This window comes from Tremella mesenterica (assembly GCF_000271645.1).
Source record: "Tremella mesenterica DSM 1558 unplaced genomic scaffold TREMEscaffold_15, whole genome shotgun sequence".
Classification (NCBI taxonomy): Eukaryota; Fungi; Basidiomycota; class Tremellomycetes; order Tremellales; family Tremellaceae; genus Tremella; species Tremella mesenterica.
Window position 1 is genome coordinate 459253 of NW_006711239.1, and position 16584 is coordinate 475836.

General features: G+C 47.9%; 6 protein-coding genes across 6 annotated transcripts; 2 read left to right on the top strand and 4 right to left on the bottom strand.

Annotated features, from left to right (window-relative positions):
* Positions 1–446: 446 nt before the first annotated feature.
* On the bottom strand, positions 447–2784 carry TREMEDRAFT_65662 (uncharacterized protein; the record flags this gene model as incomplete). Its single annotated transcript, XM_007007754.1, has 5 exons — positions 447–1755; positions 1806–2173; positions 2300–2397; positions 2461–2658; positions 2712–2784. 5 exons carry the CDS (start codon positions 2782–2784, stop codon positions 447–449), a joined length of 2046 nt encoding a protein of 681 aa, XP_007007816.1.
* Positions 2785–5703: 2919 nt separating this feature from the next.
* On the top strand, positions 5704–6276 carry TREMEDRAFT_65663 (uncharacterized protein; the record flags this gene model as incomplete). The annotated part of the gene is made up of 2 exons (XM_007007755.1): positions 5704–5740; positions 5795–6276. 2 exons carry the CDS (start codon positions 5704–5706, stop codon positions 6274–6276), a joined length of 519 nt encoding a protein of 172 aa, XP_007007817.1.
* Positions 6277–6558: 282 nt separating this feature from the next.
* On the bottom strand, positions 6559–7164 carry TREMEDRAFT_65664 (uncharacterized protein; the record flags this gene model as incomplete). Its single annotated transcript, XM_007007756.1, has 3 exons — positions 6559–6677; positions 6716–6827; positions 6946–7164. The coding sequence occupies 3 exons, from the start codon at positions 7162–7164 to the stop codon at positions 6559–6561; spliced, it is 450 nt and encodes a 149-aa protein (XP_007007818.1).
* Positions 7165–8663: 1499 nt separating this feature from the next.
* Positions 8664–10331, bottom strand: TREMEDRAFT_35072 (uncharacterized protein; the record flags this gene model as incomplete). Its single annotated transcript, XM_007007628.1, has 5 exons — positions 8664–8826; positions 9153–9252; positions 9474–9722; positions 9856–9887; positions 10054–10331. 5 exons carry the CDS (start codon positions 10329–10331, stop codon positions 8664–8666), a joined length of 822 nt encoding a protein of 273 aa, XP_007007690.1.
* Positions 10332–11751: 1420 nt separating this feature from the next.
* TREMEDRAFT_35253 (uncharacterized protein) lies at positions 11752–12740 on the bottom strand (the record flags this gene model as incomplete). The annotated part of the gene is made up of 3 exons (XM_007007652.1): positions 11752–12151; positions 12301–12336; positions 12427–12740. Coding segments are annotated over 3 exons (750 nt in total), but the record flags the coding sequence as incomplete, so codon positions are not given.
* A 980-nt stretch (positions 12741–13720) lies between these two features.
* On the top strand, positions 13721–15959 carry TREMEDRAFT_65667 (uncharacterized protein; the record flags this gene model as incomplete). Its single annotated transcript, XM_007007757.1, has 4 exons — positions 13721–14086; positions 14140–14218; positions 14418–15129; positions 15248–15959. 4 exons carry the CDS (start codon positions 13721–13723, stop codon positions 15957–15959), a joined length of 1869 nt encoding a protein of 622 aa, XP_007007819.1.
* Positions 15960–16584: the final 625 nt, after the last annotated feature.

Genomic DNA, 16584 nt, shown 5'->3' on the forward strand with positions numbered 1-16584 from the left:
TAAGCAAAGTGGGCCGTACAAGGTAGTACGGCAGGTAGGTTCTCATGCTTGTAAATTGGAATTACCAGGAACGATGGCAGGTATCCATGATGTATTCCATGTCTCCTTGCTCCGTCCTTATCACCCTCCAATATTTCCTGGTCAGCAAGCTGAGCCACCTGGGCCAGTAGAAGTAGACAATGAGGGAGAGTCTTGGGAGGTAAAGGATATTGTGGACTCTAGAGTAAATAAGAGGTCAGGAAAGTTAGAGTACTTGGTAGAGTGGTTAGGTTACGAAGGAACAGACGATTCAGTATCATGGGAACCAGTGGAGAACGTCGATGGAGCTGATGACATATTGGCGAAGTTCCACGAACTTCACCCTACTAAGCCGAAGGAAGGGCGACTGCGAAGGGCTAGGAGATAGAACGTACTGCATACAACATAGGATTACAGCTACGTACCGCTCACTTGTCCTTACTCTTACCCTTACCTTTTCCTTTTCCTTTCTCCTTCGATCTACTCGGTCCCGCGGGATTGGTGTGGAGGCTACCGATGACCGAAGGTAGATCGAGAGTCTCAGACGGGAACGCAGTAGAGAGAGAAGCATTCCATGCCCGATTCATAGCCCCAAAGAAGTCACCGAAGTCCTGGACATCTCGAGCAGCTTGCATGCTCGGGGTCCTCCACAGAGAACGTATGGTCCGTAGACACTCGAAGGGAAGACTGAGGAGGTCGAGAGCAGTCTGGGCGGAAGCTGGGACACGAGAATTACTACGGCGACCTAACCAGTCAAGGGACGGTGGTGGCTCATACGCCATAGGAGTGACTAGGAAGGGGGTGTCGAACAGTCTTCGGCGAACATCGGCTATCTCAGTAAGGCTTCGGCGAGAGACGGCCGCTAACCTTGTCCTTGCTTCGTCGTCCAGAGCCCCAGTGTTGACTACATCTACTAACGCCGCAGTAAGATTGTTTAAAGCGTTAGCTTGACGAGAAGAGAAGTCAAGCAGGAGAGATGTATCATTTCGGGCGGCCTCAAGCTGAGTAGTGAGACCGAGGACGAGGGAACGATAAGTGGCGAATTCCTTTTCGTCCTCAGGAATACGGACGTCCAGGGAGATACGAGGGTGGACGAGGGACAACCGGGGAGCAGAGGGACCAGCACGCTGAGTATCTTCATTTTCCACATCACCATCATTGAAGGCAACCTCCTTCTCTTTAGATTTCCCTTTTGATTTCTTTAAAGAAGACTTCGGTGTCTTCTGGGAAGCAGAGGGAGGGGTGACGGGAGGGGCCGCCGAAGCGGCCGGAGGAACGGAAGGACGCCGACTTCGGGTGCTGTGAGCCGGAGGAGAAGCTACCACTGGAGAGGACGGGCGTGGCGCCGAAGGACGAGAGGCCGAAGGACGGGAGGCCGAAGGAGCAGAGGCCGAAGGACGGCGAGAAGACGAAGGAGGAACAGCCGGGAGACGTGATGGGCCGGCCACAGGAGCGAAGGGCGACGGCGACGGAGGCGACGGGCGGAGGTCCGGCGAAGTACGGCGAACCGACCGGAGAGACGAAGACGGTACCCGCGAACGGGGGACAGACGCTGGAGTCTGGGGAGGGGGGAGAGGAGAAGCGTCGAAGGGACGGGGCGGGATGTCCCGGGCAGAGGAAACGGGACAGAAGGAGCAGGGGCCAGACGTGCATGAAGCACAACGGAGGGCCTTGTTGTGTGGCCTGACTGCCTTGAGGCAGGGCCAGTTTGGACGATTATACGTGATAATCTCACGTCTACTAATTAGCAAGAGTAACTTCGGCGTAGTACGAATAGGTGGACTCACCGGCAACGATCACACGCTTCGTCAACACCAACCGCGATCCAACGACCAGGCTCGGACTTCATCTTCTCCCACAAGTACTCTTCTTCCCGCAGTGATCTCTTCACCCGTTTGGGCGAAGGCTCCCCTCTGGGAGAAGGGGGGGGAACAGCGACGGGGGGGGCGGCAGCAGGACCGGCAGCAGGACCGGCGGCGGCGGCGGCGGCGGCAGAGCGGGCGGCGGCAGCAGCGGCGATGGCGTTGGGGGGGGGGAGAACCCCGGAAGAGGAAGAAGGAAGAAGAGGAAGAAGAAGAAGAGGAAGAAGAAGAAGAGGAGAGGGAACGGCGTCGTTTCTGGCCCACAATTTGAGCAGGGAGAGGGGCAGGAGCGGCTGCGAGTTAGCAATGTCTTGGAGAGCTAAAGAACAGATAAACAAGGCCAAGTTCGGCGAAGGTATAGGAGGTTGGGCGAAGAACTCACACTCAGGACTATCAACATTGTTATCCTCTACACTAACCGCCACCATATCATCATCTGAGATATCTTCTAACTCAGTTTCACCCTCACGATCCTGATCCTCCTCATCACTATAATCACCCCCCTTTCCTTCGAAGTCTGACTGATCGTCCGACTCCGAACCACTGAGCGACTCCTGGTCGGAGGAGGACGGAGACTCACCAGGACGAAAGGCGGGCGTCCTGCGGCGAGGGCTGGCGGCAGGAGGAGAAGCGGAGGGAGAACGGGCGGGAGAACCGGCAGGAGGACTGGCGGGAGGAGAAGCAGAGCGAGGAGGCGAGGCGGCGCCAGACGGTTCCCCCAGGGAAAGAGTGCCGAGGCCAAGAGAGGAAACTTGGCGAGACCTATCACCGAAGGAAACTGAACGTCAGCCAAGTGCGGCGAAGTGCGGTAGGTACAGGGGAAAGACTCACGAGCAGACGACACCACACCACCAAAGTTCCTCATGGCGGCGAAAGGGTTAGAGGTGGGAGTAGGAGGGGCCATGACGTTTAAAATACTTAAAGAAATAAAAGATGATACGTCGAGGTAACAAATCCGTTTTCTAAGCGCGAGAGATAGAAAGTTTTGAAAACAGATGGGGAAGAGAGAGAAGGACGATGAACTGCTCAGTACTTAGTATAACTCGAGTTACCCCTCCGTCGTCAACATGCGGCATCCTTCGCGTTTCATCAACAAAAGGCATCGCAGGGACGATCAAAATTCCCACGCTATAGTGTCTCATCTCAATATAAACGAGGGTTACTTCGACAAACTACGGTGTTGTTCGGCTGCCATTCACGAAGCGTGTCTCACCTACAAAAGACACAGGGCTTCTTACGGCAAACCTCGACGAAGTTAGGGGAGTCTCATTGTCGGGTTCTGGAGTGAAAGGAGGCCCGACTACGAAGTGCGGCGCAAAGAACAGAAGAGTGAAGGTTGGTCGTGGGGAGGGAGAGAATGGGGGTACTACGCTGCTAAGTTCTCTTGCCACGACAGAGGTGTAATCGCTCACGAGGACGTTCGCGGCTAAAGAAGGGGGCGACTGTCACGAACTACGTCGTGACACCTCGATTACTCCACCAACAATGACCCTCCTTTGGCCATCAAAACCCCATCACGCCTTAACCTCTTTACTCTACACGTAACTCAGGACTTCTGACACCAAGTACGGCGAAGTTAGACGGAGTTAGGCTAAGTAGGGACAATGGGAGCAGAAGTGCGGCGATGTTAGGCGGGGTTAGGCTAAGTAGGGACAATGGGAGCAGAAGTGCGGCGATGTTAGGCGGAGTTAGTCGAAGGAGGAAGAGGATGGCCGAGGGCTCGGGGAAGTTGGACGAAGTGCGTTGAAGTACGTCAAAGCGCGAGAGGGTTGGATGAAGGTCTAGGAGGAGTAGATAATATTAGCTGAGAAGATCGCTGAAGTTCTTCAGCGATCCTTGATTGTTGTCAGTAGTAAAAGACAGATAGAGATAGCTATAAATCAAGATACATCGCCATCAGTAGATCAAAACCCTAGTTAGAGTAACTACGCCGAAGTACGCCGTAGTTACACCCCTTTCGAAGTCTGCGCCCTCCTGGTTGGGTGAGACATCGACTCAGAGCGTGAAGTTAGCCGAGGTTCGTCGACCGTCGGTCTATTAAGAAGTAGTTGTTCGACGGCCGTGACACGAAGTTCCCAGAGATCTTTGACGATCTCTGGTTGTTGTCTTAGTGATAGAAGTTAGTTAAGCACGAAGTTATCACACCCAGAAGTTATTGTCACCTATTTCATATCTCGAGCAACGAAGTTGGTGAAGGTCGAAGCCCACGAAGTTATTGGCCGTCGGTCCTAAGAAGTTAAGGAAGAAACAACCCTGTGACATAGTGCTTAGACGTTACTTGTAGTTCAGACAGAGGAAGATACATTCTTCGAAGAGATAACGGATAGCTTCAAATAATGTATCTGCTGACTACGCTCAGGGACTCCTCAACCATAACTCCGTGGACCCTGATCTCCTAATACCGACGTGGCAGTCATGTTCATGACAGTATGTCAGTGGCAGGAGATGTATTTGTATGACACCTCGAGTTGAACGTTCTTTGGTATGAAAAGTCAGTCTGACTTGTGTGGCTACAGTGACTCTAACATGACAGTTGAAGTTTTGTTGTACGTACGTGACCTACGGAAGCCGTGACACTTCGGAGCCTCATGGGGGTAAGCATGACCAACAGAGGATCCGTGCCACTTGGGAGCATCATGGTTCCTTGACCATGACCCACCAAAGAATCATTCCTCATCAACAACCACTGATCTAGACAATCACAAAATTCTTGAGGGGGACGTTGGAGGTGGTGAGAGGATACTAGAACCATTTGTCTGTCAGATTTGACCATCCATGGTGTGAAAACAGTGCCCCATGGTCCTCATCAAGAGGTCAAATAAGTGGAGAACTATGCATCCCTGGCCTCTTCCTCCCGCAGGATATCATGCAGTATATCTTCAGTTACCTTGCCAAGCAATGAGGACTGGGTTTGTGAGTTATGGGTTTGATCAGGACCAATTCTTCTGTGGGTCACGGAGCTCCCAACAGTCATGCTAACCCCCATGCCTCTTCGAAGCGTCACGGCTTCCGTCCGTCACCTAACAAGTTTTCCACCTGGCAAGCATGTTGGAACCCAAGGTTACCAAAAGCCCCACGATTGCTTGAACGTGGATTCAGACATCAGTAATACTAATTAGTGACAGGGGTGATGAAGCCTCAATCCGAGTTGACGCGGAGTTTAGAGCATCAGTGCAAGATGTGATGTAGCACAGGCCTACTCGATTAGCATCTTACGTGCTGTTGGATGTCAAACTTCCAGTGGATGACCATCAAGATATATAGTCTTCTCCATTGGCTTCCCTTTGGCTAGCTAGAGGATTACTGGGGAACGAGACTTGGGGCAGAAAAGTGACTGCATCACATGTGAGGGGTATGTATGATGACCGCTCTTTCGCCTGGAAACTTCGGATCCCCGGTCGAGGAGAGGACGATTCTTTTCAGTCCCCTTCCTCGATGGAATGCAGTTTTTCTCCAGGCCCTCCAATGTGTATGTCCTAGATATTCATACCATATAGCAGGGATCTAGGGAGAATCTCCCATCGTACGTGTTCGGATAGCAGAGGAGGAGAGGCTTACTATCTTGCTTACCATTTACAGGTCAGCTAACCATGGAAGGCAACCAGTGAAAGGATCCGCGGGAGTGCAAAATCATCTCCTGCTCACTTCATCTTTCCACACCCTTTTTGCCACTGTATACATACATACAGTAGCTTATCAATTTCCATCCAAGCATTCTACCGCAGCTAACCAAAATATCCAATCAATAGATATTGAGGCATTCCCCCATCTTATTGTCAAACACACTTTTGCAAACGAAAAGGAGAGTGCTGGTTGCTGGATTATGCTTGGCTGTCTGAAAAGTCTGTGTCCTTGTCTAAGTGCGTCAGACAATGACCCAAGCCATCATGAATTGTCACTCCGTGACATACCAGAAGAGTTGGCCAAGCTTCTGACTCAGGGCATACTTCCTTCAAGCCATCTATTCACATGGGCGGATGACACAACTGCACATTTGGGAATCTTTGTAACAAGCGGGAACGCCGAACCCATGGAAGTACTCACTACCGCGTTTCAAGCCATTTCCAGGCTTCAAGGATCTAATGGTGGGGCATTTGGGCTCCCGGTTACGGTCAATGATGCAGCCACATCGGGAACTACCAACGCAGACGACCCAAATACAAAGTGGTTCAACATGGCATATCAATCCTTCAGGGCGCAACAATGGCATGTGGTGCAGCTGTCAGAGCCGTTATGCAATAAGGCCCAATACAGCTTGTTCTTTTGGTGTGCCTCCTGGTCAAAATCCGCAGAATCACCCAGAGCTTGGATCCCCAACCCAGAACACAGGCCCTTAGCAGTAGATACAATGAATGTTAACTCCCCGGGGGAAGGTACCAGTGCTCTTTCATTGTAGTGGCAGTGCCTGAAAGTTGTCTGGAAAAGACAGACACTTCTGTTGTTTTGTGGACCATCACACCACCAAACCTCTGACAGCCAGCGGCAGTGGATGGGACGGTGCATCGAGGGAGTGAAGCGGATGTAATGGAATCTAAATGCTGAGGAGGGAAATGCATGATATGACAAGGTGGTAAAGCATTGAGTGCAGGCATGGAATGGATATTGAAGATCCTTGTCTATTCGCCATTGATAGTGCAGAAAGTTGAAACATACCGGATGAGTATACATGCCCTCTAAATTAGGAGGATGGGGAGGACACTTTTCCGTGCGTGAAGCTCCTTCCGAATCCTTGACTTCCTCTCCCTCTGCTGCAAGATTCATGGACTGTTTTTGTGATTGTGCTGGTTTTGATTGTGACTATTGATGTCAGGAGATAATACGCTTACAGAGCTTACACGAGGAATTGCCCCATAAGTATCGACTAATATTTATATGGAAAGTCCGGGCAGCTAATTTTTGGACGTAATTCCAGAACAAAACCCCTCTCAGACCATACTGTATATTTTTCTGAATGGTAAGCGTTGCAACCCACTCTTGATCAAATACAAAGGAGAGGAAGGGCTTCTTTCCTCAAGACCCATCTCCGGCCCAAGACGCTGTAACAAACTTCCCTCATACAACTCACTCTGTCCCGTTTGCAACTTCTCACTCCGTATCTTTGATTACCGTCTGGATTACAATCCACAATCTCTCCCTTGAAATGAGTACTCATACTATTATACCCATGCATATTGAAGAACCTCCCACCAGGAGCAATGAAACATCCCTGAAAACCCTTTTTGGACAAGGTTGGAAGGCCTGCTCCGATCTTTTCTCCAAGTTCTACCCGTGTCAGGACAGCCATGATGGAGTGAGCAGAACTCGTAGGATGCCCAACGCCTGGACTGTGGTGGAAAACGCAGATGGCAATGAACTCATTGTACTCGTCTAGACTATGAATGATAGGCTTTGTTTGGGTCTACTGACAATGTCGGCGGAGCACTCAGAATACAACAAGCAATATGTTGCCAGAAACTTCAAGCAAGTGTTCTCCTCTTCTGCATGCTCAGTCAGGGAACTACAAGCCCTGTCACACGCCGGAAACTGGTTGGAATTGGAGGATTCTTGGTGTAAAATTGTGACAACTGTACTCGAGGCAGAACCGGGTTGGAAAGTTGGACGGTTGCCATTTCATTTTCGTCCAACACCAGGAGGGTCATTGGAGGGTGGATGTTATATGATGTACTCATTGGCAGAGTTCAAAGACACCAATGAAGTGTTTGAGGAGGATCGCGCGCAATCCACAGATAGTGGGCAACAGATAGACTCACTGTTCGATGAAGACGTCATGAATCATGAATGGGAATCTGAAGGAATCCATATTGAAGGAGCCGGGGAGTCAGGAGTGGCATCTGATCTGGTCTCTCAGACTATCCAAACGGTAAGGCAGAACAAGTTGCAAGAGATGATGGAGAAATTAGAGTGGATCGCCTGACCTTCATTTCCAACAGTTGGGGTAATTGTTTGATATATGATTTACTTGTAGACATGGAGGTGAGAGTGAGAGAGGGGACTTTGAGCACCTTGTGGGGTGGAGGGTGAAACCCAAGGGTCTTGCTGATAGGCTACATGCACATCAAGATTCAGTATTGATGATATCTCCCTCCTTGGCCACTTCCTCAGGTTAGCTCCCCTCATGTCTTCACACAGGCTCCACAGGCTTGTAACCCTTCATGTTGACCCATTGCTCAATATATCATTGTTTTTGGCCTTCTCTAACTGTCCAACTTCAGCTGTAAACCACTGGCCAGAGATCCGTTCACTTGCTCAGGTGGAGGGAGTGATATTGTGGTTGTACCTATTAAAAGGGGAGTTCAGACCCTCAAAACCTTCATTGAAAAAACAGTCAATGACTGTATGATTGGATTTTGAACTTTTAGTAGCTGGACAAGTACAGTGTGAGGTTCCTGATGGTCCATCACCCATACTGCTTATCAGTGGAACAGTCAAAAAGAGAGAGGAGTGATCCATGAAATACCAATCCCAAGGAACCTGTTACTGCTACTCCTGATCTGGACAGCTACTCGACTTGGACTGATCAAGTTGAACTGAGATCATACCTCATTGTGCGCACCAGTAAAGAGTAATTTGGTTCTTTTCCATGGATGGTGAAGGGACACTCGAACAGATTATGCACGCCGGATGAACATGTTGCATACTACTTCTCTCATCTTCTTCATATTCACTTTCCCAACTTTCCCTTCCTCATGTCACAACCTCCACAATCGCACTTTGCTTACATTCCGTAAAAAAACATTCAATCTCAATCCCCACTGGTCGTATCCTCTCCAGTTAGTCTTCTGCTCATTCGCTGGCGCAAGAAGAAGGTGCGGTGTTGTAATCGTACATGTCCGAAGCTGTTGTCGAACCTACGTAACCCGCCCCGGAAGCGCAGAAAGTGACGGTGTAATCGGGTGCGGATCCCACTGGTGCTGGACAAGTCCAGAGGGCGGTCCCTGATGCTTCACTGTTCGTCAGCAAATGAAATTCCAGCATCTAAATCATGTCGCTTCTATCTCTCTACCTCGTTCCGACTGATAGGGGGGAATACTAGTTTTGATATTCACTCCGGAAGATGTGGGAGCGAGCCGGGTTGATGCAGGTGAAGAACTTTGAGGAGAAAGAGGTTCATGATGGGTACAACTTGACGTCGAGGAGACAAATGAAGAGAGGCTGACTCATAGGCAAACTAACAACGTCAGCAATTGACCATACTCTAGCTTGCACATGAATGATGAGCACAAGTTCTCAAAACCGAAGATTCATGTTGACGGAGGGGAGGGTGTGGGGAACACGAAGTCACTCACGGCGTAAGAGTTGGGACAGTTATCCTTGAATAAATGATAGTAATCCACACAATCAGCTTTACAATGATCAGGCGTACCAAATTGACCTAAGCAGGTCAGCTTTTTGTGCTTCTCAACAATATTTGTATTACCGAAGTCAGATATCTTCAAGGATGTAGTGCGTGGGTATGTGATGAGATTCGGTACGTGGTCGAAGGAAGTTATGATCACACAGGAATCTTGGTGGAGTGGGCAAATCAAGTGACACAATCCTTATTGACACGTCTTCGAGGGACGTGTGAAAGAAAGTAAAACAAAAAGAACTTACCGGTACAACAATCCCTATTTCCACCAGCTTCATTCCCCAATCCAGCCACACAAGCACTTGAGCATCCATAATTGGTACCACCAGAATCGATATCGCTCCTCAATGGTGCAGGACAAAGAGTGTTGAGGTTTACCGCACATTCTGCCGTGGGGCAACTTCCACTGGTGATAGAGACTGGTATGTTGAAACCGTCAACGAGAGAAACGTCGTAGTTGTCAACACCTCCAGAAGAGCTCAAGGTGAACTCGGCTGAAAGTCAGCTGATACGGCAATCCCGATTGTAGCACACGACTGTTTGAAACACTCAAGGGAGAGAAATCTCATTTGGAACCAAGAGAGATGGAGTAGGAAGGTAGAAATAAAGTGGGGGGAAGGGACATACCTAAAGTAGCGGGAGGTACACCTGTACCCGTACTGCTAGTCAGCTGTCGCTCAAATGAGAGTCCTCTCAACGCCCTGACCAATCTTCACTCTGCACACAGTATAAATCACATGAACCTCGCCGCGATGGGACCATGAGGAGGAAAAACGTTCACGCTCTGGAAAGGTTTTGAATGCATGAGTAAAAAAGTGGGCTCACCAAGTATCACCTCCTGCCGCTCCAACAGTACATTGTCCACTCAAGCATGTTCCACCACTACATCCCGTCCTTGCCCAAATTCTACCAGCTGTCCAATTATCAGGTACGGGAAAACTGGTGGATTGACCAGCATCAAGTTCGAACCCTGTAGCTTGAGTAGGGGCGTCACCTGATCCTGTGAAAAGAGCAGGCCAGATGGTATCCGAACATGAATTGACGACTGTGATCGTTCTAGCCGAAACGATTGATATGGAAGTGAGGATGTTGAAAAGAAGCATTGTGATGTCTGTGGCGATTCTTCCTGTTGTGGCGGTGCGATTGATTGGAGGTCCGATACTTGGTATGAAATCTTAATAGGAATAAGAAAAGTTTGTTTGAAAGATAGGAAAGGTATGGAAAGAGAGTAGATATTATAGATAAATTCAGTGGACGAGTAGGACTTTCTAACTACGTCACATGAGTATGGAAATTCCGAATGATCAATCGTGGATCTGTGCGTTAGTGAAAATCAAGAGGAAGAGAGGATCATGACGTCTGTCTAGTGTATTTTGCTCTGAACATAATGTTAAAGTATCGGTCAATCATTCGGAACTCTTCATGGATTTAGGAGTAATGTGATAGTATGTGAAATGTCAGAGTCACATGTGGGAATGTTCGATCACATCTCGCCGACCTTCCGAGGCCGGAGAACCGGGATGAGTCGTCGAATTGGGCCAAAGTGTCGCTTAATCCGCAGTTCATGGACCGCATGACAGAGTGATTTGAGATCGTTCGAAAACTATACTGCAAGGTCGAGGATGGACGTATAAGATCGTCAATAGTTCTCTAGCTCGTGGAAATGCACGATATCTGGTTCAAAGGTGAGTGGGGCCAGATGGTCAGTTGACAGGACAATTGGAGTATCACTGTGATTGTGGGTCAATTTAATAAGACATTTTGTGAACATGTCACATTGTCATATCCTCCTGATTTCCGCTCACAAATCGTGCAATTATCCGCCTGATGGGGGTTAGTCACAAAGAAGGAGAAGTTCGATCCGTAGTGAGAAAGGTTTTGGATGATGGACTGAGCGGTCTAACAAAGCGAATCAACCGCTGAAATGTCGATTATCCGAGAGGAAAGATTCGCGTAGCTTCAAATCCAAGTGTCTTCCGACGTCCGCAGTACCGCAGTTATAATCATTCGGTTAGTAAAGTGAAGATCTCTATGACGTAGTGGACGATCTTCGAGTGACTTACACGTTCAAGTCCGTAGTCGAAGGCTGGATAGTGATTTCGATTACGGGTGGAAAATGATCATGGGCAATTTTTTGAAGCATTCGAGTTTCACTGGTGTTCGGTATATTGTTCCGATGAATAATTTCACGTGTTTGACTTCTAAATGAAAGGCGTGTCAGTTTGACGAACCGAGATCGCACGTGTTTGAAGTCAAATAGATTCGCAAATCGATAATATACTCATCGATGAGGTCCAATTTCTTGATCGATATTCTGATATTGACGTAGTTGAAGTTGGAATCGAAAGCTGTCCAGATCGAAGATCCATGTATCATCAGTCCATCGAAATCATCAGTCCTCTTAACTTTCATCATCATCCTCATGAATTTCCTCTTGTAACTGATTCAAGCATGTCTAAAGACATACGTTCCTTCCTACCCACCCCAGCTTTATGACATTCTGACATGGTGAAAGATTGAAGATCAAAGATCATAATCACTATCCTCCTCGTCCCCATTCCTGATCCCGCTCGCTTTACTCCCCACCATACCGACCTTTCCGAGTCTGGACTCCCCATCAACATCATCATCTTCTTCCTCTTCATTTCTCTTCGGACCTAAACTATCTGCTGGTTTCTCGATCGCTTTGTATCTCAATAAAACTCCCTCTAGCTCTCTGACGGTTGTTTTGAGACCGTTAAGTCCTTGTCCAGCGACGAGATTTCCGGTGATTTCTCCGTTACGATATACGAGCAGTGTGGGGACATTACGATCGGGGTAGTTGGGTATGCATAGATGGGCGGGGATGGAGAGGAATTTGGTGGATGGGTGAGCGGTGGCTAGGGTTTGTAGGAGGGGTCGAAGGTGTTGAGAGAGGGGTATTCTGAGGTCAGAACGACTTACATCCCTCAAGACTACGAATAGAACTGTATGAGAGTACAGTATGCAGAAGGTAGCGATTGCAAACCTGAAGCATGTCTAGGTACTGTTGTGGTGACTAAGAGAAGAAGAGCAAGCTGAGGGAAGACTCACGAATCCTTATATAAGAACACAACCACCCCAGTTCCTCTCAACCTCCCGTTTCTATCAACCAAACCCCCTTCATCCTCCTTCTCATCATCATCATCGTCCTCTTCTTCTTGTTGTCCAAGAGGAGACTGCTTACTACCCTCCGTCACCTCTTTGACGAAATCTTCCCTTCCGAGAGGCATCAAACTCCCAAACCTTCCACTTTTCTCTTCCTTACGCATCTCTGCCATCCGTTGACGACGATAAGCTTCAAACACCTTTTCATCATCAGAATCCAGTTGTTCGTCTTCTAACAGTTCGCCTAGCTGATCGGGTGTGGCTTGCGAGGCTAATGCATGGGTGATGTCGTTGTGGGATAAATGAGGGAGGTCAGGAGAAGGTTCTCTAGAAGGGGGTTTAGGAGGGATGATGCCATGAGCTCGGAGGGCGTCATTGCTGGATGTCAGTATGACTTCAATGACACTTACTTCTGGTATCTGCTAGCTCATATGGAGCTAATGTGGGGCTGCATGGCAGTTATCTTGTACCGGGAGGAGCCAGGAGCGGTCATAGGGGACAGCGAAAGGAGCTAGAAGATGGGGTTGAAAGACATACAACTCTGTATCTTCGTTGTGATTATTGACCATGTCCAATTCTCCTCTTGCTGTTTCTCTCCTCACTTGACTCGATGTAGCTTGCCAGGTAGAGTTGATAGATGAATGAGAAAAGAGGCAAAAGAAGGAGAGAGTTTAGTCATCAAAACGTGTCTCGTCACCATCCGGGGCCCCGGTTCCGCCTCCGCCTCCGCCTACTCCCCTCCTTCCTCCTTCCCCCCGTCTCATCCTGTGCAAACAACATGCAACGTCCCTCACGACCATGACAGATGATTTCTCATCCAGGTGGCAGTCTCTTCTGAGATGGTTGGAGGGATTCGAAGGGTTCAAATGTCTTGTAGAGCCTCGTGAGGTTGATGGTGAGTCGGTCCTTCTCTCCTGTTGCTTCAACAAACACTTCCCGGTAGCTATCTATTGCACCTATCGTCCTTGTCAGATAGCTAACTCTCTAGGAGCAGGTAGAGGACTATTCACAACTAGAGCTATCAAGGTAATTTCATCTTACTCTACCTTCCAAGCCTTACTCCCACTTCGTCTTCCCCTACAAAACTCGAACTCTTCCCTCATGATGACATCTGCTCGGAGATGATCTTCGTACATAACCTGAGTAGAAATATGATCATACAAATTAAGTTTCTGATGCTAACGATTAGGCAGGAGAGACTATACTCGAAATTCCAGCTCCAGCACTACTCAATCCTTTAACCCTCCCCACTGCTCTCATACCCAAACATTTATACCCTATACCTCATCGGGGGAATCACTATACTAAAAGACCTCGTACTTCCGTCGCAGCACGACTCAACACTACTCAACTCTTGACTCTATTTATGGCTCTGACTCGACGAGAAGGATACGCAGATGATTGGAAACCATATCTCGATACTCTCCCTACGAATTTCAGACCATGGCATCCTCTCACTTGGTTGATTCCATATGATACTTCTCCCATCTGTACACCGAAGACAAATACCTCAACGAATGATGCTGAGCAAGAGAATGAATCGCTTGAAGATGTGCATAAAAATCGGAAGAAGAGGAAACGACAAAGTGAGGTTGATGGGAATGAAGATATAGAACAGCGGAGACAATGGTGGTTGTCGCTGTATGCGAATATCCCACTTTCTGCGAGGAAGAAAGTGGATGTTGTAAAGGGAAGATATGAAGATGACTTGGTGGTTTTACGGAATGTCTTAGTGAGTTTCTTTTGGATAAGAGATTGAAGGATAAGGGGTGATAACATGAGTAGGTGAATGAGGGATCTTTTGGATCTGATGGCTTGGAGAAGGAAGTGACGGGGGAAGATCTCTTATGGGCTTGGCTCATCGGTGAGTGACATTATTCTTCTAATTGACATCTACCTTTCACTTACGGTATTGTCCACATTCTCCTCCGCTGTTCCTACATCTCCACCTTATCAAAAGTCCCAGACTGGCGTTGCAAGTGTCTTCCCCCGAAACCCGTCTATGACAATCCCACGTGGAATACCAACTCCGATGCTCAAATGTAAGACGGTACTGACCTCAGTCAATACTCGTAGCGTCACTCTCGCCTTAGGTCTTCCAGAATATCCTCCAGACGTATATAATCATACCCTCGTACCACTCCTCGATCTTCTAAACCATTCATCCCATCCCTCTGTAGGTCTACCTCATTGGATCCCTACTGCTTCTTCTCTCCCTCGTGTTCGTACCAAAAACCCATCTGGTCCAACTCCTCCTGCTCTGAAGAATGACGGTCATTCAACATTCGCGTCAAAACCATACAGTGGGAGTACAGAGGAACATTTGATACCTGGTAAAATCTCCATGTGTCTGAAATCGGGGAAAGATATGGAAGAAGGGGTTGAAGTGAGCTTCGAATACGGTGGCCATGGGAGTGAAGTGTTGATGGCTGAATATGGGTTTGTGGAGGGGCCTTCAAGTTCAAGGCAATCGCCAATTTCAGAAATTCCTGGGGGTTCGGATGCTTCAGATGCCGGAGCAAAGTTACAAAAGTCCGGACGATCAAAAAGCCCCAGAACGTCGAATGTCTCTCCCGAAGTGATCAAAGAGGGAAATGTGAAAGACAAAGATACGAAACACAATGGGAAACACGATCATTCTTCCGCAGTTGCAAGGAGATGGTTGGAAATGCCACATGCGCAAGTCGACTTAGATCATTTGATAGAACCATTATGGCACACAATCAACGATGGAGATCTGAAGAAAGATGTTTTGAGGGAGATGAAATATTCTGGGTAAGTCTTCCCCTCATCTCGTATCCTTGTTGTCAACTTCATTAAAAATTTCACAAGAGTTGCATAGAACTGAATATTCACAACATTCCAGAGCTTAGGAGAGTTTGCTGATTGATAGGAAAAACACCATTTATGCTAATCCTTCACCCGCACCGTCACATTCATTACTTATGACTCTCCGAATCCTCCATCTCACCCCGGAACAGAAAGACAAATTAGATCCGATCAAGAAGTTTCTGGTCACCTATGTGTCGCCTGATAACGAGGAGAAAGTGCGAAATACTTTATCTACAATGTGTAAAGAGGTGGTGAATGATGCGGAGGAAGCACTCGGAAGTGAATTTCTCTCTTTGGACCGGGCGAGGGGTATCCTTTCGGTCGATATCTCTTCCTCTGACGGACTAGCCAAATATACGGATGATACGGATGAGAGGAAAAGTGACCGAAAAGGCCAGAGCGGAACCAGCCATCGGAGAAAGACCTCTGAGGAAGGTATCAGTGAGATAAGTCATAGAATGTTCAAAGGGAAGAGATCACGTGAGGAAGAAGTAGAAGTAGTCGGTACTGAAAAGAAACGGAAGATTTCAACCCGGGCAAAAAAACACGATAACAAGTCTGTGAGCCTGGAAGATCTCGACGAAGGATCTAGACATGGGAAAGAGACAGAAGGTGGGGAAGGGATAGTGAGGGAAGGAGAGATATCGAAGAGTGAATCAAATTTGGAAGATAGGGAAAGAGCGAGGCAGTACGTACGGTTATTATGGGAAGAACAGAAGGAAGTTTGTATGGGGATGTTGAAAAGGTTGGATAATGATGAACCATTGGAATGAATCTTTTTCTTGAAGATCAAAGTATTTTCTCTTATGTTTATATGTCTTGAATGGATCTCTCGACATTGATATCGTCTCAGATTTCAACATGGTTTATTTGTTCGATTCCTTGATTTTCAACGTTTGTTGAACTTTATGATGATCTTGTTTGCTACATACCTCCCGTACTTGACCGAATTGTTCTGATGAATCTCTTGAATATCGTCGGCCGTCGGATTATCGTTACTGCCCATATGTTGCGATCACCCTTGTTGTGATAGGTGTATGTCAAATGTGTACGAGACCACGGAGTCATAACTATGATATGTGATATGAGCGGCATGAGGCAATTTATAATTCTCTTGGAAGCGTATTCGACCAATGTATTCGACGGATCGAGGGAAAGAGTAGAAATCCTTTCCGAGTTTACCCAACTATCCCTACGAGTTGAGCCGCACTTTTTAATTCCCTTGGAAGTGTATCCGACGAATGTACTGGACGGACTGAGGGGAAGATGAGAGATCGTTTTCAGGAATGAGAGGAGGGAGGAGGGATGTTCAAAATATGATCGCACGGATGATTCGTGTGATGGAATTTACCATCACCCTTCCATTCCATTACTTTGTAACGACTTGTGATATCGGTG